The 22,706-nt window shown below is 51.1% G+C and overlaps 8 protein-coding genes across 8 annotated transcripts; 5 read left to right on the top strand and 3 right to left on the bottom strand.

Annotated features, from left to right (window-relative positions):
• Positions 1 to 990: 990 nt before the first annotated feature.
• Positions 991 to 3,123, bottom strand: Aspvir_009489 (DUF4246 domain-containing protein; the record flags this gene model as incomplete). The annotated part of the gene is made up of 1 exon (XM_043272631.1): positions 991 to 3,123. The coding sequence occupies one exon, from the start codon at positions 3,121 to 3,123 to the stop codon at positions 991 to 993; it is 2,133 nt and encodes a 710-aa protein (XP_043128566.1).
• A 999-nt stretch (positions 3,124 to 4,122) lies between these two features.
• On the bottom strand, positions 4,123 to 10,960 carry Aspvir_009488 (type I iterative polyketide synthase; the record flags this gene model as incomplete). The annotated part of the gene is made up of 9 exons (XM_043272630.1): positions 4,123 to 4,185; positions 4,239 to 4,717; positions 4,788 to 7,636; positions 7,694 to 8,607; positions 8,658 to 8,975; positions 9,036 to 9,220; positions 9,278 to 9,593; positions 9,657 to 10,301; positions 10,373 to 10,960. The coding sequence occupies 9 exons, from the start codon at positions 10,958 to 10,960 to the stop codon at positions 4,123 to 4,125; spliced, it is 6,357 nt and encodes a 2,118-aa protein (XP_043128565.1).
• A 142-nt stretch (positions 10,961 to 11,102) lies between these two features.
• Positions 11,103 to 12,828, top strand: Aspvir_009487 (uncharacterized protein; the record flags this gene model as incomplete). The annotated part of the gene is made up of 5 exons (XM_043272629.1): positions 11,103 to 11,108; positions 11,325 to 11,824; positions 11,883 to 11,932; positions 11,991 to 12,079; positions 12,118 to 12,828. 5 exons carry the CDS (start codon positions 11,103 to 11,105, stop codon positions 12,826 to 12,828), a joined length of 1,356 nt encoding a protein of 451 aa, XP_043128564.1.
• Positions 12,829 to 13,425: 597 nt separating this feature from the next.
• Aspvir_009486 (uncharacterized protein) lies at positions 13,426 to 14,268 on the top strand (the record flags this gene model as incomplete). The annotated part of the gene is made up of 1 exon (XM_043272628.1): positions 13,426 to 14,268. One exon carries the CDS (start codon positions 13,426 to 13,428, stop codon positions 14,266 to 14,268), a length of 843 nt encoding a protein of 280 aa, XP_043128563.1.
• Positions 14,269 to 16,207: 1,939 nt separating this feature from the next.
• Aspvir_009485 (uncharacterized protein) lies at positions 16,208 to 18,636 on the top strand (the record flags this gene model as incomplete). The annotated part of the gene is made up of 4 exons (XM_043272627.1): positions 16,208 to 17,035; positions 17,102 to 17,249; positions 18,072 to 18,272; positions 18,341 to 18,636. The coding sequence occupies 4 exons, from the start codon at positions 16,208 to 16,210 to the stop codon at positions 18,634 to 18,636; spliced, it is 1,473 nt and encodes a 490-aa protein (XP_043128562.1).
• Positions 18,637 to 18,801: 165 nt separating this feature from the next.
• On the top strand, positions 18,802 to 19,829 carry Aspvir_009484 (cytochrome P450; the record flags this gene model as incomplete). Its single annotated transcript, XM_043272626.1, has 4 exons — positions 18,802 to 19,152; positions 19,221 to 19,331; positions 19,397 to 19,563; positions 19,628 to 19,829. 4 exons carry the CDS (start codon positions 18,802 to 18,804, stop codon positions 19,827 to 19,829), a joined length of 831 nt encoding a protein of 276 aa, XP_043128561.1.
• A 378-nt stretch (positions 19,830 to 20,207) lies between these two features.
• On the bottom strand, positions 20,208 to 21,214 carry Aspvir_009483 (amidohydrolase family protein; the record flags this gene model as incomplete). Its single annotated transcript, XM_043272625.1, has 3 exons — positions 20,208 to 20,884; positions 20,962 to 21,111; positions 21,160 to 21,214. 3 exons carry the CDS (start codon positions 21,212 to 21,214, stop codon positions 20,208 to 20,210), a joined length of 882 nt encoding a protein of 293 aa, XP_043128560.1.
• Positions 21,215 to 21,494: 280 nt separating this feature from the next.
• On the top strand, positions 21,495 to 22,433 carry Aspvir_009482 (4-hydroxybenzoate octaprenyltransferase; the record flags this gene model as incomplete). The annotated part of the gene is made up of 1 exon (XM_043272624.1): positions 21,495 to 22,433. The coding sequence occupies one exon, from the start codon at positions 21,495 to 21,497 to the stop codon at positions 22,431 to 22,433; it is 939 nt and encodes a 312-aa protein (XP_043128559.1).
• Positions 22,434 to 22,706: the final 273 nt, after the last annotated feature.

Genomic DNA, 22,706 nt, shown 5'->3' with positions numbered 1-22,706 from the left:
AGCCACAGCGACAGGCCGGCGTCGTCATCATCTCAACAAACGTAAGCTCCACCACGTAAGAACTTCAAGAAGCGTGATTTGCACCTGGCACCATGGCACTAGCTAAAAACTAGTTTAATGCGCGTAGTCTAATGTGTTCATCCCATGCTGCGACCGCGATTCATGATTGGGGCAACGATGCCTCAGGCGCCGACTCGATACCAAAAGTCGGCGGCCGTCATTGGTCATCGAGTATTTCAAGGTTGAAGAATGATCATGGAATATTTACCAGTCATGAAGGAACGGGGACGCATATGTGGGTTGGATGCCGCAAGGTCTTTGTGCATCTGCTTGGCTGTGGGATGCTCAGAAATGAAGCATCCATTCAACGGATGTATGCCCCTTTCGGCAAACTCCCCCCTACTTTAGTTGTGGCTATGCATATAACCACAAGGCCGAGTTTCGCAATCCACTCGGTAATGCTGAGACAACTGCATTGACAGATCAAATCGTTATCATAGCTTGCTTAATGCTTAGCCTTGACAAGAGGATTTGAATATATACTATACTACTCCCTAAGCAGCCACACACCACTTAGTAATTATTATTATAGTATAGATAATAATACTACTATAACTACCCAAGGCCTAAGGCTATAGAGTAAAGAGTATACTATAGATATCACTGTAAGTTGCTGAGTATTCCGTAACTCAGTGGTTAGTTCTCCTTCCTTAGGCAATATATGGTTATCTTGCTCCCTCCACGCTGATCTTACCAGTTGACCTCAGACCTTGATGGCCGTCCTTACAGTAGTACTAGCCCTAGAAGGTCCTGAGCATCACATTCGCCCAGTACAATTCAAATAGTTGGATAGTGCTGTAGACAAGCAAGGTAGCTATGGTTAACAATTCACCAGCATCACTAAATTATGATGCAGTGCTACATCTATGAAGCCTGCCAAGAATTTGCGAGGAGAGAGGCATCCACAACAACCCGTAAACCCGTCTGTATCTAATTTTTTGGAGGAAAACCGTCAGTTGCGATGACTAGAAAATCTTCAAACGCGTAGTCCCCGGTGCCACTGTGACTACGCAACTTCTCCATGGCGTTCTCTCTCTCCAAATCTGTTTCCTTCTGGGCCTCAAGAGATTCCTGTACAGTCATGGGCAAGACTTCCGTCTGCAGACCTAGCGTATCCATGACCTCCGGCGGTGGTGCTCCATTAAGATTATTGGACATCGCCCTTGCCTTGGGCCACCAGTCATGCTGCTGAGGCGGAACGTTTCTGATGGAGCAGATCCGGTAGTGAGGATCGACTAGGTGAATCGTAATATACCGAAGGTGGCCCGGTCTCGAGGAATCAACCAGCGAGAATGGTTCAACCTTGTATCGTAATGTGTTGGGCCAGGCGAGTAATTGGCCATTGTTGCTGGTGGCAATGGAACCGAGATTCTGAAGGGCCTGCGGAGGCAAGGTGGGCGGACTCGCCCAGTAATCCCAATGCGGAATATCCCAAGCCAGCTCGATCTTGTCCGGGTCAAACAAGTTGAACTCGTATTCATTCATGCGGGCCTCTTGTTGAAAGGAGATTCGGGCCCCTCCGATGTTCTCAACATCATAGAAACACACAGCAGTCGCCACAATCCGCTCATTCAACATACCGGCCACTTGGAAGTCCGAGTCTCCCTCGTAGGAAGGTCTTTCAGGCGTCAGATCAACGCTAGACACTTTGAAAATGGCCTGAAGACCACCCCCAATACCTGGCAGGTTGATGCTGTAGTACTCATGGTCGGGGATGGCGTCAAAAGGCTCGTTAGGCTCCGAGACGTTGACACGCGGCATCACCGGCCGACTAGTGTTTTTCCCTCCCTTCCATTCCTCGTACGTGAAACTAACGCCTGGCTCGGGAAGCTCATAGATATTCCTACGGCGAAACTTCCCCTCCACAGCTTTTATCAGAGTTTTGGGCGAATTCCACTGTTCAGTCGTCATGCTGCCGAGAATATCGGCGGGGAATTTGTCTGGCGCATTGTTCACACGAAGGCCCTTCAGGTTGTCATATTCGGGGAGGGCAAGGTACGACTTGACTTTGGCACAAAGCTCACTCCACTGTTCATTGGTGAAGGCTGATCTTGGACGGCGGTACAGCTCGAACAGACCATTCCGCTTCTGAATTGCTTCCTCTTTGCGACGATGGGGTATATCGTAAGTGCGGATCCGCATTGGCTTTCTTCCTTGCTTTCCGATGACCAATACTTCATTCCAGAGAGGAATCACCCGAGCAAGAAGTTCTTCAAACGCTTGGTATGCTCCATTATGAGTCCAAGGAAGGTTATTGATGTAAGAACTAATCCTTGGGCGACTAGGTCCGTCTGGGAATTCCACTTCGCAAGGAAGCCACTGAAACCTGTCAGAGAAGAACGATGCCTTTGTTTCTACTCGCTCATCGTCTCTATGACCATACGGATTTTCGTAGTCAGTTTTTGGTGTGAGAAAATGAAAGGAATCCTCATGGGGTATCATCGGTCGAGGAATTTGCCGAACGCTGGTTAGAGGTGAGGGCCCGGCAGGATCAAGCCAGTGCCGTCCACCATCAACAAGGACATGGGTCCGTTCGTATACCAGGGGATATAATGACGGGTCGGCCAGATGGCGTAGCGGACTGGATTTGCCCGATTCATCAGGCGACGGGGTCCATTCATCAAGCAGTGGTTGTAATACCTGTTGTAATTTTTGTAGCAGACTAGATGACACCAATGTGTCTGATTTGGCAACAGGTGAGTCGCCGTCTTGGATAATAACGTAACCTGTCCTCTTGGACTCCCGGGCTTTGTCTTTTAGCTCGGCCAGGCACCATTCCCATGCCCTTGGAGTGAGATCGAACGTGGAAAAGGCCTTTTGACGCCATTGTTCCATTATTGGCACATCCGATTCGATAGAATCATCCCAGCCAGGCTGTTCCGTGACATACTCCATGAAATGAAGCATCGACATTTCAGGCTTTGTCAACCGCGGATCCCGCCGCCAGTCGGCCACCCCATAGGCGAAGCGCTGACCGACGGGTAGCTCATATTCCAGAGGGACCCCATTCATCCCAGGAACACGTAGTGGGCCATCGCTACGATTGCTGAGCTCAAAAGGCATCCTGCGCCAAGAGAGGCTGGTCATTGGCCGGGAGAAGGAGCGCTTCAAGGCAGTTGTGCGCCCCTGCTGCCACAATGCAATTCGAGAAAATGGCGTTGTCATTTGTCCTCGGCTCTTGAAGAGCAGGAATAGGCAATAGAAAATGTTACAGAGTAGGGATCAAAGAACGACTCCATGTGCTGGGCCTGATGCTTGGGTTTTCGAAGACAAACCAGGGGCAACGAGGACAGGCTACGGGTGATAATAGTGCTAAACAAGCAATACCAAGGAGACTCGGAAAGCTTCTCTAGTTCTTGGAATGATCCAGTATTTAATGAATGTCTTACTTTGGTTGGGATGGCTTCGTATAGTTCAGGGTCTCGATCGCTCCCCTAAATCAACGCAATTTATGCGATCAACCGATAAGTCCCCCATTGGCCCGGGCTGGAAACTCACAGTTTCGGATGTAACCCGAGACAAGACTGTTAGTGACTAGGTCGTCTAGCTTCTATCTACTATGGTAGAGGTGCATATAGAATACAGTAATAGGCCGAGCCCCTAAGGAATTAAGCCCCGTTTTGCCCTTCTCCAGATCGACGTGCCCGGGCCTACACTCGATCAGAGGCGGGCCTAGAGTAGGTCTTCAATAACAAATTGTAGAAGTGGGTCGCCGTTTGCGTGAGCATAGTAGAACAGCCCAAGATAAACAGGCGAGGGAGGGTGCTGTGTCAATCTCACTATGCCGTTCTTTCTTCATCCCCGTCGAATTTATCCGATTCACGATACGACTGCAGTTTACACTCAGAAACGGTCAGCTACACATCCTCAGAAAGATGCTGTTGAGTTTCAAATTTCAACAGCCACTTCCCATATCCAATGCTTATATCATACCGGGACAGAAATCTATCCAAGAATAGTGTCTGTGGAACGTTCGTCTTTCCCATTCGAAATCAGCGAGTATTTTGGGATGAATCTATAGAAGCTATGCTGGTACAGATGCTTACGCTGCCTCAGGCACGGTTATTGTTGGCTTTCGACAATCATTCGATAGGCGTTTTGCATCTGCTCAGAGACCGATATCATCTGGGATATTTGTTAGCGGGATACAAGAGCTCGTCTCCAATACCCTCACTTACATTCTCTGGTTTGAAAGGTTCAAAATGATTCCCTGGGATCATCAAGACTGCAATCTTCCGGTTGAGAAATTCTTCCCATGCAAGATTATTCTGTGCTCGAGCGGCCTGGTCCTCCAGGAAGGGATATTGAACACCACAGAGGCTTGTGGTATCAAGTACATCTTCGCACTGAAGCATCACGTACGGAATCCTAGTCGTTGGCTTTGACTCGTGGGAGCCATAGGCATACTCTGATAGGAAGCGTGCGTGGCTTTGGAACTGTGAGCGGAGGATGGACCGAGTGTAATCCTCTGTTGCTGTTAGGCCTGACGCCTGTGGTTTGCGCATTGAGTCGAGAATAAATTCAATGACGGCTGGTGGAAGAGGTGCATGGTCTATGGGACAGGGTGAGTCGATCAAAATGACGCCTTGCACCTTTTGACCCAGGGAAAATAGCTGCTGCGCGACCTCATGAGCGAGCACACCGCCAAACGACCAGCCTATACAAGTGCCAAATGGTTAGTGCCGAACCGGACGCAGAAAAGCCTAGGCTACGGTATGTATCCTTACCTCCCAGAACGATCGCTTCCCCCTCCGAGACTGAGAATATCGTTGTAGCGTAATGTGCGGCCATGTCAACCAAGCTGGATGCCCAGTGGGAGCCTGCCGTCAATTGCGGATTTGCAATGCCAAATACACTGCAGTTGACTGGGCCGAGATTACCCAGGCACTTATACATGCCCACTGTTCCTCCTCCACCATGAAACAGGAACAACGGGATTCGGTCCGCTGAGCCCGTTGCTAGAGCGGTGGGGCGCACATTTGGAGAAGAGTAGGTCTTGGACAAAGGTGTCATGTCCCCCGGATCTGAGCCGGTGGTTGTTGTTGCTGGAGAAGTTTGACTTGAGACCAGCCTTTCGAGATCAGAAAGCCGGAAGTCCGAATGTATGGCTTCTTGCGGTATCGTTCGCCCAACTCTATCCGATAGGATCTCCGACAGCTCTAGCGATAGCAGAGAATCGACACCTAGAGATCGAATCGGGGTGTCCAACGAGATATCAGTTTCTGGCACCCCGGTGATTTCATGCAGAATAGACGTGAAGGTATCAATAAGGGAAGATTGATGAAGTGGCGAGGGTGATGCAGCAGGGATTAACTGGTTGGTCGTACTTGACGCTATCTGATCATTTCCATCTGCGCCATGGCTGTGTTTCTGAGGCTGGTCGTTTGAGCTGCGACGAAGATTGCTCCGGCGTAGAGTCTCACCGGCCAGATGCACACAATCCTGCAGATCTTGGACAGTCTCGAAATTCATTACCAGAGCCATATCGAGCTGCTTCTGTGGGAATAGCCGGCGTATGCCATCGCAAAGCTCCAGCTTCATCAACGAATCAATACCTAGTCGTGACAGGGACGAGGAAGCCGTGATAGCTTGCAAGGGTATCTCACAAATCTGGGACATGAGTTCTACGATAGCATGCCTGCCATTGTCAAGAGCAACCTCAACAGCAGGATATACATCATCTCCTGACCCTTCATCTTCGCCGTTTGTTGTTGGAGGTGGGCATGCCATAGCAGAGTTGGTGGGAGCTGAGCGACGGGAGCTGAACCGCGAGAGATGTCGTTGGAAGGAGGCTAGATTCAGCCTCTGGAAATGCATTCCTTCCACTGCTGCTACCACAGCCCCATCGGAGTTGATGGCGTATGCCTCCCCCACCAGCGCTCCTTCGCCGGAAGGAAGAAGGCTACAATATATACTGAACTCTTGGCCAGGACCAATTTTCTCGACGAGGACGCGGCAGGTCTCCACCTTGCTGCAGATACACGCCTCCGAGGCTTCAACATGGCTGTTTGCCACAAATCCCGCTGCATGCAAGAGTGTATCAACATAAACGGGCGACAGCACTCCCCTGCTTGCACCGCATGCATCTGCACCGGAGCGAAAGTTGCCAAATGCTTCCAGGCTGCCATCCACGAGGGTCAGCTCTTGGAGGGTCTGGTAGATATCCGAGTAGGTCACAACGCGCGGGAAAATGACATTGTAAATCATGCGGGTATGGAAATGGTTTTTCGGGATGTGCTTCGATCGAAGGTGGTTGAGTTGCCGTCTAACGTATGCTGCCTTGAGAGCCAGATATCTTTCTGTCACTGGCTGGGGTTCGTAATCAACTTGGCCGGAACAGTGAAAGATGGCATTATCATTCCCGACTGCGTCCACGGACTGGAAAGTGAATTTCCGTGTCGTGGTATCTGGTTTATGTAGATCCTGGGAAGTAGGGCTCGCTAATGTCAACCTGATCAACCGCTCATCGTTTGTGTCCAGGTGCAGTAGAGGCCGGGAGAATATCATACTCTGAACAACCGGCCTATGGTCGTGCTGTGTGATTGGGTCAACTGTGCTGGCTTCGAGAAGCATTCCATGATATATGGATGCCGGACATAATGCATGGCCCCCAACCATATGCCCGGTTATGTACCTCGATATAGACGCCACTCGTGTCCCAAATTGCAGGACGGTAGGGTCTTGTCCGGATGGTGGAATATCTTCCATCAGATGGAAAGGTCGGGGAAGATCACAGGATTGTGAAAACTTTGCCCCTAATTTCGCACCATCCCGCTCCTTATACGGCACATATATGGCGCTTTGTTGGAACGGATAGCAGGGTACATCGATGAGAGCGGCGTTCGTTCCGGCAAAGACTTGACGCCAGTCAATCTCGTGATGTAGATTGGCTAGACTGCTGAGGGAATTGCAAATCGTTACCCAAGGATCCTGATTTCTTCTTAAAGATGGCAACAGAAGACAGTCCGAGCCGGAAAACACATTTTTGACCAGTGGAAGGGTAATGGGTGCAGGTCCAATCTCGATGAAGGTTAACGGACTTGGAAATCTCGTATCCTGGGAGACGGAAGCCAGCAGTGCGTCGAACTTGACTGCACCCCGGGCCTGATTAACGAAATACTCCGGCGTAAGGTCCTCAAACTGCAGCTGTCGACCGTAATGGCAAGATCCAATGGGAACCTTTGGCGGATAGAAGTTGATATTGGCACAAAATTGCCGCAACGCCCCTAAGATGGGATCGAGAGCCGCCGAGTGGAAGCCCAACGGAACGTCCAATTTTTTATACCGGCGACCATCGCGTTCGAGTCTCGCAGCCAGCCATTCGAGGTCTTCCACGGAGCCCGAAAGAACTAGGTCTGTTGTGCCGTTGACACAGGCAACCTCTAACGACGCCCGAACTCCCCGAGTGGACTTGAGCAGAGACTCAAAATCAGGCACTGAGAGATTGCAGGCCAGCATCCCTGTTCGTCCCATTTCACACTTTTCTGCCATCAACCGGGCTCGGAACGCTACCAGTGACAGTGCGTCGCTCAGGGAAATGGCCCCGCTGATGGCTAACGCGGTATACTCGCCCAAACTAGTGATCGGTCAGTCATCTAGGCAGAACCAGAAACGGATGCTCGCTCTGACTTACCTGTGTCCGAGCACAAAGTCCGGCCGAACCTTCAGAGATAGCCACAGGCAAGCGAGTGCGTATTCGACAACGAAGCAGGAAACTTGGGATACCATCAGCACATCTTCCGGTCTCGTAGGAGCGCATCCATCATTCAAATATGGTGTGATTCTGCAATAGCCAAGGGATTCGAGAATTGCATCGCACTCTTCCACTGCTCGTTTGAAGGCCGGTGCAGTAGAGAGCAAAGCTTTGCCCATGCCTGGATAGCACCCGCCTTGTCCTGAGCAGACGAAGACTACGGGTCGTTGTCCTGACTGGCGGACATGCGTCATGATGCTCCCACTTTCAAGGCTGCTCAGGACATCCTGTGTACTCTGGCATACAAGGGAAATTTGATGATCGTGCATCTGCCGTCTCGCAGTAACAGTGTAGCAAAGATTGTGCAGCTCTGTGTCTGGAGTATTCCGCAGCATCTGAATAAATGCAAGACGGTACTTCTCGAGGGCACTCGCGCTTTTTGCAGATAATCGGAAGTTATATGCTGCTCGTCTCTTTCCCCACTGCTTGTCCTCTGGTATCAGAGGAGGTTCCTGAACAACGAGCGCAGCATTGGATCCCGCTGCGCCAAAATTATTAAGCAGTGCTCTTCGTGGTTTCCCCGCGGTTGGTGCCCACTCTTTCGTTCCTGTGGCGATATGGATATTGTCGGATTGAAGCGCAGACAGGCCGGGATTTATGGTCTTCAACCCAATCTGTGGAGGAATTTTGTTCTTCATCAGCATCAGCAAGAGCTTGGCCAAACCCGCAGCACCAGAGGCCGCTTCGGCGTGGCCGATGTTGGCTTTGATAGACGTGAGGTGCAGCGAATGACGAGAGGGATGGAGCCCGCTGAACACCGAGGCGATACTTGACACTTCAGTGGCATCTCCAGCCTAGGGAGATTCAGCGACAGAGGCTTTAGCAAATACATGTGACGACCTACCTGGGTTCCAGTGCCGTGAGCCTCAACGACGCTGATGGAGCTGGGATGATACCCTGTTCTGGCGAGCAACCGCTTGAATAAGCTGGCCTGCGTCGGTCCGTGGGGATGGGTGATTGATTTGGCATTGCCGCATTGGTTCACCTCCACTTCCTTGATCACGCCATAGATGCGGTCATTTTCATCGAGGGCGTCTTGGAGACGTTTGATAATAAAGATTCCACAACCCTCAGCTCGGCTGTAGCCATCGGCACCGGCGTCAAACGCTTTGCATTGCCCATGGGCGCTCAGAAAATGTGCGCGTGCAAGTCCGAGGAATATCTGGCTCATTGTTAACATCTCATTAATTCTTCAGAGGGCAAGGGGGTGGCTGCATTTTACGTCGGGACTTGTGATGGCGTTAACTCCTCCTGCAATTGCCGCCGAACAGTCACCATTCTGCAATGCTCGGCAAGCTTGGTAAATAGCCACCAGAGACGAGGAGCACGCCGTGTCGACGACCATCGATGGTCCATTGAGGCCAAACGCATAGGAAATCTTTCCGCTCAGAAAAGCCCGAAGAGTGCCTAGGATTCGTCAGCTGGTTTCCCAATCCGTTTTGCCAGCATTCTGGTGACTGATACCGGGTGAGTAATAGACATCGATATCATCAATAAGATTCTGAACGTAGTCATCAGTGGCTACACCTATGTAACAACCGATGGAATCTCTCTGAAACGACAATGTTGCATCGGGGACGTATCCAGCATCGTCGAGGGCTATTTTGGCTCCCTGCAGCAATAGCTTTTGCTGGGGATCCATTGACTTTGCTTCCCGGGGAGAAATGTTGAAGAATCCATGGTCGAAAAGGAAAGGATTATCCAGAAAATTCCCAGTACGAGTTGCCATGGACCGCTTTCCATCGGAGTAATCACTAACCCTGAAGCGAGTATCGGGAACCTGCGATCATGTTAATGAAAAGGCGTATACACCATACAGGGGCCTCGAAAACCAGTCAATTACCTGTTGGAGGGCGCTCAGCCCATTCTCTAATGTATTCCAAAGCTGTTCCTTTGTGGCCCCCAGCGGAAAATTCACAGACATCCCGACGATAGCGAAGCCATCGCGATCTGGCTCGGAAGCGTCTTCAATGGCGCCATTGACAATTCGAGGGATCGAACGGCTCTCCCCGCCCATGGCTCTAGATGCCTGCATCAGAAACGAGTATGATCCGGGACCGATGGCAACTAGGGTTGCATTGCCGTTATTCTTCGAGTTCGATTGTATGATGTTCGCCCAGGTGTTCGCCCATTCAGAAGAGTCGATAAGAATGCTGCGCAGAACATACTCGACGAACGAAGTGTCTAATTCACGCTTGTCCGTCAACAAGGATCCATCTTTAGCAGACCATAGCGGAATCACTAGATCGGATATGTCGGGAAACGCGATATTTCGTTGTTTCACGTCCTGGAGAACCGCCTCTAGTGTAGGCAGTTCCTCGCGGCCCCCATGGTAAAGTCCGTAGACGTCAATGGACTCGCAGAGAACCGACACCGGTATATACAGGGAGCGTAGCCGCTGCAGAAAGCGACTGTCTCCTGTAAGGCTTAGCAGTGTACGTCCAGAGACACCCGAGATACGAATGGGCGCCTGGGCGGACGCAGCCTCCTATGCAATGTTAGATTGATACACTTGATCCTTTGTATTGGTAGGCTACTACGTAGATATCAGCTACTCACATTATCCTCGAACGTGCTCAAGGTCCGTTCCATCTCTGCTCTATCTAGTCCGACAACTGCCAGAGACCAGGGATACAGCTGCCACTCAGCGCCCCCGAGGCGGGCACTGAGTTCACCCACTCGATAGCCAATCCAGAAAGCAAGACGCACGGCCTCCTTGGCCCATGAGATAAATGCTGAGAGATCTCGACTGCAGGCTGCAACCGCCGCCGGCAAGATACCAGAGCAGAGTCCAGCCACTGCTGATCCCGCTCGTTGCGGCCATCCTCGTTCACCATGCAGATAATGAATCAGTTGATGGACACAGAGAACGACCCCTTGGATAACTGGGTTCTTGTGGCACTGTTCAGGCACGGCAAGCAAATCCAATGGCGCCTGAACTCCGTCAAATACGGCCCAAGCCGGGATTGGACCCAGACTTCTCAGATGCAACAGCTCGCCCAGAAAAGCGCTATGGCAGGACGAGAGTAGGAAAGAAACAGTGGTAGAAGTGAGCGTCGCTCTCCGAGAACTCGAAGTAACCGACTGCGAGAAGAGCGACCTGCTGCCCTGGCCACCGAAAAAGGCTATATGGCTGATATTGTCCATCGTGGGCGATTTCCTGATTCTGCACATTAACTTCATTAAGTGAAAGGGAAAATATATATATATATTATAATATACCTAGGTAATATAAGAACCGTCAAGTCCAAACAATAGAACAGCCACCGTGCAGTGTAGGTAGGTAATCATGCAAGTATCTTGCATATTTACAAACGACAGAAAATTAAAATACTTACATTACTATAACAGCGCTATAGCAAAGCATGCAGATCATTTTTTAAGTTCAAGGATTGTGAGATTATCATGGAAATTTTCGTTGTATACTTCGACGTATCTCCTATACTCAGATTGTATACTTAAGTGTGCTAAAAGAGTCCAAAAGAGTCCAAAATATAGGAGAATCCTGCAGCAAGCCCGGAAGATCGCAACTCGAGATGAAAACCTGATACAGAGTCTCCGTGTCCTCAAAGGGCAACACGGCAACGGTGTCCTTCTATGCGCTATGCTGAATATCTCCAGCGCACATTACGCGGCTGTTCGACACCAAATCGCGGAATGGGCCATTTTCGACCGGGTCTTCACGTCCGGTGAGACAGGCATGCGCAAGCCTGACTTGTGCTTCTACCGACATGTACTCAGTGAGATCCGACAGCCTGCCGAAAAGGTGATCTTTGTCGAATCAAACCCCGAGGACGTTCTACCTGCTCGATCCATCGGCAGTCGCGTTGTCCTCCACACACAGGCATCCAGTCTTCACCAACAGCTACAGAACTTACTGGCAGATCCCATTGAGCGAGGAAACGAGTTCCTCCGCGTAAATGCAAAACGGCTAGACAGCGTCACAGACACCGGCGTTACTATTCGGGATAACTTCACCCAGCTCTTAGTGTTGGAAGCTACTAAGAATCGGTATAGTCTCGCTCTGTCCAAGCAAATGCGGCTCGAAAAGCTAAAGATTCTAATCCAGTGATCTGATCTACCTTGAGGAGCACCCAAGGACGTGGAACTTCTTTATAGGTGTGTCGAAATCTAGCATTGTGGAAATTAGCACCCCGAAGCTTACTGTGATATATAGGGAAGTCGTTGCTCACGTCCAGTGCGTATCCCGATGACTTCGACACTACAAGCACAGCATTGACCGTCCTGGAGCCCGACAGAAAGATTGTATCTTCGGTCTTGGATGAACTAGCTGGCTATGTCAGCAACGACGGCATTGTTCTGGTATCCTCCTCACCATGCAACATTTCAGGCAACAACCAACTAACCTCTCCTGGGAAAGACGTACTTTGACCGCTCTAGACCGCGTTGATCCGGTCGTCTGCGTCAATGTCCTGAGAGTTTTCTATAAGCATGGACGCGGTCACGAGCTACAGAACACCCTCCATTGGGTGCGCGACGTGCTGAAGAGCCGGGCCTATATCGAAGGCACGCGATATTACCCGACTCCCGAAGCATTTCTGTACTTCCTCGGCCGTCTGCTCGAGAGTGCAAACGACGTCTACCTCCACCGCGAACTCTTCCTTCTTCTTCGAGAGCGAGTCCAGGAGCGCGTCGGGCTTTCCGGGGACGCACTTTGTCTTGCCATGCGTCTGCTCACCTGTCAGTATGTCGGGATTACAGATGAGGCCGATCTAGCGAAACTCTGTTCAATGCAGTGCGAGGACGGGGGATGGGAGCCCGGGTGGGTGTATCGGTACGGGAAAACCGATGTCAGGATTGGCAACCGGGGATTGGCAACAGCTTTGGCTGTGAATGCGCTATCGCAAGCGGAGGTACACAAGACTTCTCGAGACGCTGGGCTCAAGCGTCAAGGTGTGTTTAGTATCAGTATCCCGACGGGATTCAAGTCACTCTACTGGGCCCTCGTGAACTGGATGTATTCTTATCGGCAATCGGTCAAGATTTCGTCATAAGAATAGAGAATGCATACGCCGATCTGGCAATTCCTTGAGACCTCCTTAACTTGGGAAAAGAAAGAAGAAAAAAAAGTTCAATGACATACCGTACTGGTTCAAGCCTGACTGCACGCAGTAGTCCTGGTAGTGCTGATATCTTGATGGAGGCCTATCGTAAAGGTCTACTGGTAAGAAAGAACGAGAAGAATCCAGCACAATACATTAAAAGCAAAAGGCAATATGGGGTGTGGGAGAGAGAGAGACAGATGACCTACATGGTAGATTGGGTGCCTGAGGCATCCAATACTCGTCATATCTGGGCCAGGTCCGTGCAACTGATGATCTATAGAACCCCAGGACGACTTCTAGGTTATAACTACTTGGACATAATCTTTGGACGGACATACTCTGTAGTACCGTAGCCTTCGCGGAAGACAGAAATCAGGGGCTGGGAATAGGTATTCTTATCGTTGATTCCGCGACTCCGTACTTAGCACGGAGTGAAGCCACAGCAACAAGATCTATAGTATGTACCCAGTAGTATAAGTATACCCAATAATAATCTATAAGAGCTACAGTGCTTCGTCTGACAAAATCCGAGCAAGAACTGCAGCCATGACTCCGACAGCCGGCAAGCGAAATCGATCGCCAGTGGCAAGGGTATCATGCATGCTAGATTCCCTGGAGACCCAGCTGAACCGCCTCTGCGCGCGCTCGCGACTCTTCACTCGGAAGAACTGGCAGTACTGCTGTCTCCTGAGTGGCCAACTCTCATTCCTCAGCGCCTTCATGGTCCTCGTCGCCGGGGGGTTTCCCCCACCCATGAAGCCGACCTGGTCCGCCGAGAGGGTCCACGAACACTACTTCTCGCACAAGGAGGGCATCCGGGCCAGCGTGCCCCTTCTCCTTCTCTCGGGCGGCTTTTACCTCCCGTTCGCGGCTCTGCTCTCCAAGCATCTCCGGCAGATCCCCGGCATCGATCCCATCCTCCCTGACCTCCAGCTGGCGGCGGGGGCCGCAGGTATCTTCTCCATCATGGTCCCCGCAAGCTTCCTCGGTCTGATCACCTTCCGCGACTACGGCCCCGACTTGACTCTGTTGATCAGCGACCAGTTCTGGCTGAATTTCTTCCTCCCCTGGCCTACTTTTCTAATCCAGGCGTGGACTGTGGCTTGGGCCGCCTTCGCTGACACCAGCGCCAAGCCGATCTTCTCCAAGACAGTCGGGCTGATCAACTTTGTCGTGCCCTTCTTTTACCTGTCACTGACTGGCGTGCATGTGCAACATGATGGGCCCTATGCTTGGAGCGGTGCGCTTACTTTCTGGGTGACGGCGGTGGCGTTTGGCGTTCAGATCGGAGCGGATACAAACTGCCTGTTTCAAAGGATTCGAGCCATGCCCAACGATGACGGCGCCATTGAAGAAGAGGAAGAAGCTCAAGGTATCGCAAGCCCCTAGGTTACGATAGAACGCAAAATAGTGAATACGACAATATGACTCACCCCGGCGAGACATTTTGTTTTTTTCTAGCTACTTTGCAAACAACCCATAGACAGTCATTCCACTGTAGTTGTATGCAAGCTTAGGCATCATCTCTCGGTTTCCAGAGTGCCAGGAGTACAGCAACAACGCCTGAAGCTCCGACTACTGCCACTCCGAGCTACTTGCTTGTTTGTCAACATTCGGCCTGTATCCCAAACCAGATGACGGATGCCATTGAAGCTGTGGAAGACGAATGGAAGGGCAACTCCAAATTTCAGAGCGAACTGAGCCCATGGCGAAAGGCTACCAAACGCAGCTACCAAGGACTCGGACCCGATATTCCACCCAGTCACTGGGGATAAAAGGTAGGCTGTTGCATAAAGGTATAGTCCACCGGCAAGGGCAACGCCAGTAATTCGAGTCGCTATACTGACGATCCATGTGATCTGGGGACGGTAAATAGAGAGATGAGGGGAGACTGGACGTCGTAAGCGTTGCTGTGCGAGAAGATTCGTGGGGTTGTTGGGTGTTTTATTGAGCTGCGACGAATATCTGAGACTGAGACTGTACTCCGTAGACCAGAAGCAGGTCATTAGCCAAGGGTGGGTGGGGATAGCTATGTAGAGGCTGCTTGGTGCTTACCTTCTTGGTAACGCACATCGCTGGATCAAGCCAGCGCGGCCCAGCCCAACCTGGACGGAGCGAGCTGGACGATCGTGAGGTCAGCAAAGGCGTTCGTACATCAATGCCAGGTAGGGGGGAGCAAGAGTTCATACATACCGCAACCTTGGAGCGGTCGGAATCTGATAAGAACCATAACGGATGGATGAAGATGAGTTAGTTAGTGAGAGATGTGAGGCAAAGGAAAAGGAGGGAGGGGGAGGTTCGACAGTTTTGTTTCTTGTTGATTGATCTGGCCTTGCCGCATTGACCACCAACAAAGACCCGTCTGCTGTAGTGAGTCAGACTTCCAGTTGGTGTCGCACTGTCGATTAGCTACTATTATTTCCGTCGAGTGGACCGCTCGGGATTATGATCCTTCTGATCCTTCAATAATGCAACAGTGGCTGTAACGGGTTCCTGTTCCCCGACTAAGCGCCGGAGGTCCGACTACTGAAGAAAGTACTTTTTACCTAGGTACTGCGTTTTATTTAACAAGAGATCATGGCTTCTGTCCGCCCGCAGCGCAGTATGCGCTTGCTGCTTCGGTTCCTGGGCTTGCCCTTGGAGCCATGGTTCTTCACCTCACCTTGTACTGAGACGAACCACCCATGGTGGCTCGGTGACCCTCAAACATGAAAGAGTTTCCGGCAATGCAGCCCTTGCCCTTTTCCCGCGACTTGGAGGATCACGATTCATGATCTGCATTGGGGGCGAGACCGAAAAGGCCCACCTGGCGGGATCTATTGGTCTGTCCAGCCGGGAATATACCATTGGACAGCTTGGATGTCATCATGTCAGGATGTGATGTGAATACCTTACTGGGCTTCTTATCTTGCCGCTATGGGTCTACCGTCTACCCGCCCGCAAGGCCGCAATCTTGTTTTAGCCGCCGAGTCAGTCAGTATTGCTCCCCTCTCACTGTCGTGTATGGTGGCAGTATAATCCCGAGCATATAAGGGGGACGCGCTGACCGCACGTAGAGGTGGCTATTGTTATCTGTTACGCAATACTTGATTTAGGAAAAGCACTGAACAGGCCGGTCCTACTGCGTGCTCTTAGCTGATTGGTACACATTAGACACGGGGGCTCTGTACAGATTACCTGCCTGCTCGTCCGAACTTCTAGCACAGCGCGCGGTTGATCGCAGTGAGTACAATCCATCACTGGCGCTTTTCCTGTTGGAGAGAATTGGTTAACATCCCGGAATAGAGGTCATCATTCGAACGCGAAATTTACCTAGGATAAGTCGCCCATGCAACCGACAACAGCAACCGATGTATACTTCGCCCTTGACGGCCAAGGCGCCGTCACTGCGATCAAAATCAACGAGGGAGAAATCATAGAACGCAAAGTCCTCTCGGAAACCCAATTATCGCCTTCTTGGGTCAATGCTCTGCATGAGATGAGAGCGAGTATGGAGACAAATCCTATCGAGCCGTGCGGTATCTCGTTCCCCCAGCAGCATGGCAGCCGCGCTCTCCGACTCGACCGGACACGCTTCGCTGCTTCAGATCGGGAACACGAACCAGTAGCTCCCTACATGCAGGGACTACTACAGCCATGTCTAGACTCCACCCTCCCATTGGAAGCGGGGGTAAGGACCGCCAACTCGGGGGTGGAATCTCCGTTCGACATCCCTGGCTTGTCCGATACCTGGGATGATGTTGATCTATTCAACTTGTCGTGTGTTCCTGTCTTGGTCGAGAATGCGCCAATTGATCATGTTTCCAGAGACTCCAATATTAGGGACCCAAGGACTGATGGTGGTTGCGAATCAAGACCTATGGGACTGAAACGGGCACAAAAACTTCATCGAATGTTGCATGCGCTAGAGAACCTCCCAATAGTCAGCCGGGAAGACCATAACAGACTGATTGAGGCGCTCTACAACGGGCCGCAACTACTCACATGCTCGCAGGATGTGTCGATGGTCCAGTTCGCCGCAGTTCTTGGTAGACACAGCAGCGTTTCCGCCGCGGTAGGAACAATATATGGATTGCTTAGCTGGAAAATTTTCGGATTAGAGGAGGATCGCCTGATAAAGGAGGAGAGGATGTCTCCTTATATTGCTTCGAAGCAGGTCCGATACATCCCATGTTAGTCACACTGTCAATTGAGCTCGCTGACCCGCAACCTTACCATCCAGATGAATCAGAAAATGACAAGTGCACTGCGCCGCCGGGGGAAATCGAACGACTGGGCAAGCGATGGACGCAGAGCGGCAAAGGCTGTATTTGGAGCTTTGGAGGGTGTCGGTATCCAAGAGCAGTCATTTGCCCTGATACTCCTTGCAGGTAGGGTACCCCCCACCCCTTCATATGCGCCTTGGTGCCTCTACTTATGTGTTTGCATAGAAGTTTTTAGTCTTGACTACCTTTTGAAAATTGCACACTTCCCCTCTCTCAGAAAGTCTTTCCAAGAGCAGTTAGCGAGAATTGTTGGACCTCGGAGTGTCGAATGGAACGTCTATCTGGAAAGCGGCTACAAAGTGTTTGACTATCAGCTATTCTTGCGTCTCAAGAGTCACTCTCTACCAGGCTACGAGTCGGCCAGTCAAGTGACATGAAAACTGAGCGATTTTGAATCCACTGCTGCAGAGATATTCTAGCGAGGTCTCAAAGTGTCGTCCAATACTGAATCTGCCCAGCGGGTCATAGAATGAATAAATGTACGACAAACACCTCAGTGCAGATCTCACCGTAAAACAAACAGATTTTTGCTCACCATTTCCTAACGTCAAAAAGGTAGTTGTTCGCTGAACACCACAAGTTTTCGTAGAGAGAGTCAACCACTGGCTCAACAGCTTGACTAACGCGGATTACTGGAGTTAGTACTGGACCAGCGCTAGGTACTCAGGTCTAGATTCGGTGCTGACACTGCTGAGTCTGCAGATGCAGTACGTTCTTGGCCTCTTCCGGTATGAAGGCGAAACTCCGTGCTTAGCACGGAGCTTAAGCACTAGAGATAATTCACACCTAGTACATCCGAAACTTGATTTATGTTGTCCTATTGCGACTCGCTATATCCTCATTTCCATTTCCATGCCCAGCAAACGGTCAAGAACCATCTCACATACAGCCCAAGCCTTCTATGACTGCCAATGATGATGTTGGTAGATGACTTTGGTACATGGCCCGTCGCCGCGGCGATGGCTGTCCTCTTTATTGGCAAATGCCTACTAAGCATATATTGGCATCCATTGAGTCGATTTCCCGGGCCTAAACTGGCCCTCATCGGGCCGTTCTGTGAGTTCTACTATGATGTTATCAAGGACGGGACATTCCTCTGGGAGATTGAGAAGATGCATCAAAAATATGGTCAGGCAAAAGACCGGGTCCATTTCTATCTACTTTGACGAAAGGAAACGCTAACCACCCCGCAACAGGACCAATCGTTCGGATCAACACGAGGGAGCTGCATATTCGTGACTCGGAATTCTACTCCCAGATATACGCTGGAAACAGTCGAAGGATCGACAAAGACGCCCCAACTGTTCAGGCCTTCTCCGTGCCCACCTCCGTGGCGGCTACTGTCGACCATTACCACCATCGTGCACGCCGCGGCTATCTCAACCAATACTTTTCGAAGCGCTCTGTCGGCGATCTCGAACCCATCATTCAAGAGAGAGTTGACCGGTTATGCGGACGCTTCGAATGTGCGTTGCAGACACACAGGAGGTGATCAGCCTGGACTGTGCCTTCTCCGCTCTGACGGCGGACATCATCACTTCCCGCCTGTATGGAGAGCACTTTGACTATCTAGGGCTCGAAGACTTCAAATTCGCCGTCCGGGAGACCTTTGATGGCAAGTCTCAAGCTCCTCCCAATCGCGATCATCAGATTGATCATGCCGAGTGCGGCCGATCTTCTGGAGATTCGCGAGGGCATCAAGCGCAATTTCCTTTCTGCTCTAGACGCCAAGAGCCAGACTCAGTCTAGTAGATCAGTCATTGCAGCTGCGCTCAAAGATCCAGAGATCCCGCAGGAGGAGAGAAGCATCGACCGTCTGATGGATGAAGGGACCACTATTATTTTCGCTGGGACGGAAACTTCTGCGCGAGCCATGAGTGTGGCCTTGTTCCATCTGCTCGACACCAAGTCGCATCTGAAGAAGCTGCGAGATGAACTCAGCTCCAGCCCGGGGACTCGAGCGAGCAAAGAATGGACTCTCTCCGATCTAGAAGCTCTTCCATTTCTGGTGGGTCAATTTTTTCCCCCCGCCACCGGTAGAACTTTCCAGAGCTTGTCTTAACCTCGTATATCTAGACCGGCGTCGTGAATGAATGTCTTCGCTTATCCTTTGGTGCTGTTGGACGTCTTCCGCGGGTAGCCACGCACGATGCACTGCAGTACAGAGACTATATAATCCCACCAGGCGTGAGTAATCCATTTGGTCCCTCTACGCCATCAAGGATTCATACTGATCCATACTGCCATCACAGACTCCTGTCAGCCAGTCTACCTACTTCGTCCATACAGATCCAGCAGTATACCCCGACCCATTTGTCTTCGATCCCGAGCGATGGATCAAGGCTGAGAATGACGGCGTGCCGCTGGGAAGGTACCTAGTCAGATTTACCAAGGGAACACGCCAGTGCCTGGGATTGAAGTAAGTACTCTGTGACGAACCCTCCCAGAATCAAGGTGGGCCTAATTGAAACATCATTCTCCAGCATGGCGTACGCCGAACTCTACATTGCTATCGCTAGGATCGCGCATACATTCGACATGGAGCTTTACGATACAACTCAAAAGGATATCGAGGTTTATCATGTCCGTTTGGTAGGGTATCCGAAGAAAGTGCGCGGGCAGTCGCCAGGAAGGGGCCAGGTCAAGGCCAAAGTGACCGGCATAACCGAAGCGAAGGCTAAATAAATATCGTCTAAAAGTGGGCTCACTCTCGCTGTCTCGCACTAGGCAGTTGGTGGATTCGCGGACTTCCAGATACTCAAGATACGGTCTACCTATCGTTCCAGCATCTGTCACATCCAGCCACAATATAAAGTCCAGTGGTGAAGGAATACAACACCGCCGTATCTGAAATTCGGTGCCTTACCTGCCAGTCATGACGAAAGGCAGTAGTAATAGGATTCCTGGGAAACACTCAGTGTGAAGCTACACTATGCCTAACTGAAGGAGGAGCTACAGCTACTCAGGCCAAAAGAGAGAGCGAATGAATGTGAGTGGTATGGAGGGAGTCAGAGCTACTGATATCTAGATGGGTGGTCACCTTACCACCATCAACACTAACTATCACTGTTTCTGAAGACGCGGGAAGAGTGCCCGCGCGTTCTTCCAATAGATCATCTCTCTTTTCTCCTCATCCATCGGGTACTCGTCCAACTCCCTTGCAAAAGCGACAGTTGCTGGGGTTGGTGCAAAGGGGAAGTCACTACCGTACAAGATATGATCGTGGGGCACGTGCTGCAGCAACAGATCCAAAGTATACGCAGAGCTCGACAGAGCCAGATCAAAGCAGAAGGCTCTAAAGTCCTCGAGGATCTCGTGGCCCGGCTTGGGTGGAGGGTCGAGGTGGGCGGCAAACGTTGGGATGAGAGCCGATACTCGCCGAATCAGGTACGGGAGCGTGCCGCCGGCATGGGACAAGATGACTTTGCAGCTGGGGAAGTCCCGCAGGGTGTTGTTCATAATCATATCCAGCGCTGTGTTGGTAGTTTCCTGGGGGAACTCGGCGACAGTGGGGTCCACATATTTGTTGAATCGGGCCCCCCCGAGGAAGCTGGAGCCTGGGTGCACCAACACCACCGCACCACGCCGGTTCAATTCTTCCCAGATAGGGATGAAAGATGGATGGCCCAGGTATGCATCGCCGTAGCGAGCAAGCAGCATCACACCGTCTGCTTGCAGATGGTCAAAGGCATGGCGGATTTCCAGCAAGGAATTCTCGGTGTCCAACAGCGAGGGAATCGCTGCAAAGAATCCAAATCGCTTTGGTCTTGGTCTCGTACTTGGGCTGCATATCTGTTGACCTGCCTTGCTATCGCACGGTCTTCATCGCCCTCGAAGGCAAAAGTAATTGGGAAGGACAGAATGGCAGTGCTTGCTCCAACGGTGTCCATGTACTCGCTGCTCACTGGGGGTGACCAGCGCGGGACCGGCGGGCCCTTTCTCTGCCCGATTAACGACTGAGCAAGTTCTGGAGCTTGTCAGTCTTGCTTTCGTTCTGTTGGGACTTGAAACCTACTGGCAACAATTTCCTTGGGTAGATAGTGGTGGTGGACGTCAATCTTTCCTTCCATGTTGATTGCTATGGATTTCCTATAGGTTGTAGTCGCGAACGCTTCGATTCTCGTGGGAGATCTGGCTGTTTTATAAGAATGAGAATGCAGTCTTTCAATTTCAGCTGTGTATATTCTACATATATATATAGGTATGTATGCTCCGTGCCTAGGCACGGAGCATGGGAATGTGATCTCTCCCCACATGTGCATATATTTAGCCATCTTCCTCACCAAGCAGGTCCAATTCTCAACTTGCCACGCTTGTTCCATGGTAGCCTACTTGCTCTCTCCCTTGAAAATGTCCCCCAAAGCCAGTGCATCGACTATCCTCTCTTACCTCCCCAGTTCTTGGGTACCGTACGCCCAGCTAATCCGACTTGACAAGCCCATTGGATTCGCTATCGTTTATCTCCCGTACCTCATCGGTATTATTTATGCGGCCGGTATCGCACCTGATGCCCTCCCCGTCTCTGAGCTCCTAGATCGCGCCCGGATCTTCCTGACGGGGAGCATTCTTCTGCGCTCCGCAGGATGCACCTGGGACGATATTGTCGATCAAGACTTGGATCGCAAGGTTGAGCGTAGCCGTGGACGGCCGATTCCGCGAGGCGCCGTCTCTACCACCAAAGCGTTTTTGTTCGCACTCGCCCTCTCCGCTATGGGCGTATACAACCTACGGTTACTACCCATCGAGTGCTCCTTCGACGCAGCAGTCATCGTTGCCCTGTCGTTGATCTACCCTTACCTCAAACGAGTCACCAATTACCCCCAGGTCGTGCTTGGTCTGACGATCGCATTCGCCATCATTATGGCAACACATTCGCTGGGGGTGGATCCCTGGGCCTATCCCACTCACATCTCCACATTGAGTCTGTATCTCTCGATTGTGTTGCTGATGATGTTGTACGATATTATCTACGCGCGGCAGGATACCACGGATGATGTTAGGGCCGGCGTGAAGAGCATGGCAGTGCGCTTTCGACATTCCATCAGGTTGCTGGCTTCTTTGATGGCCCTGGCCATCACAGTCTTTCTGAGTATAGTGGGCATCGGGTCATCGATGGGCCTCGTGTATTTCGTCCCCGCGGTTGGTGGCACAGGGTGCAGCTTGTTTGCTATGGTCTTGCTCATGGACCTGGACAACCCAGATAGTTATCACAGATATGTTGGGGGCGCGTACATGGTGACTAGTCTTTGCATTCTTGGGGGCATGGCTGGGGAATATGCCTGGAAGTAAGCAAGAGCGTGCCCGCGGTTGGACTATGTTTTACACTCTACTATAAGACTTCCACCGGTGTCTGCTGCGCGCATCTAGTCAACATTTACCTAGAAAAGAGAAATCTCGTTCCCAAAGTTACTACTGCATTTGCTTTCATGATCTTTTCGGTATAGAGTTCAATCTCCTTTTCATGAAAACACGTAATTGTCATGAAGTGACACTTTAGTCTTTCAGAAACGCAGTAGGAGCGGCCCTTTCGTGCTAATATCGACTACCTTTCATTTCCTCGAA

The sequence above is a fragment of the Aspergillus viridinutans genome (assembly GCF_018404265.1).
Source record: "Aspergillus viridinutans IFM 47045 DNA, scaffold_8, whole genome shotgun sequence".
NCBI lineage: Eukaryota > Fungi > Ascomycota > Eurotiomycetes > Eurotiales > Aspergillaceae > Aspergillus > Aspergillus viridinutans.
Note: the sequence above shows the minus strand (reverse complement) of the source record. Positions and strands in the feature narration are given on the sequence as shown.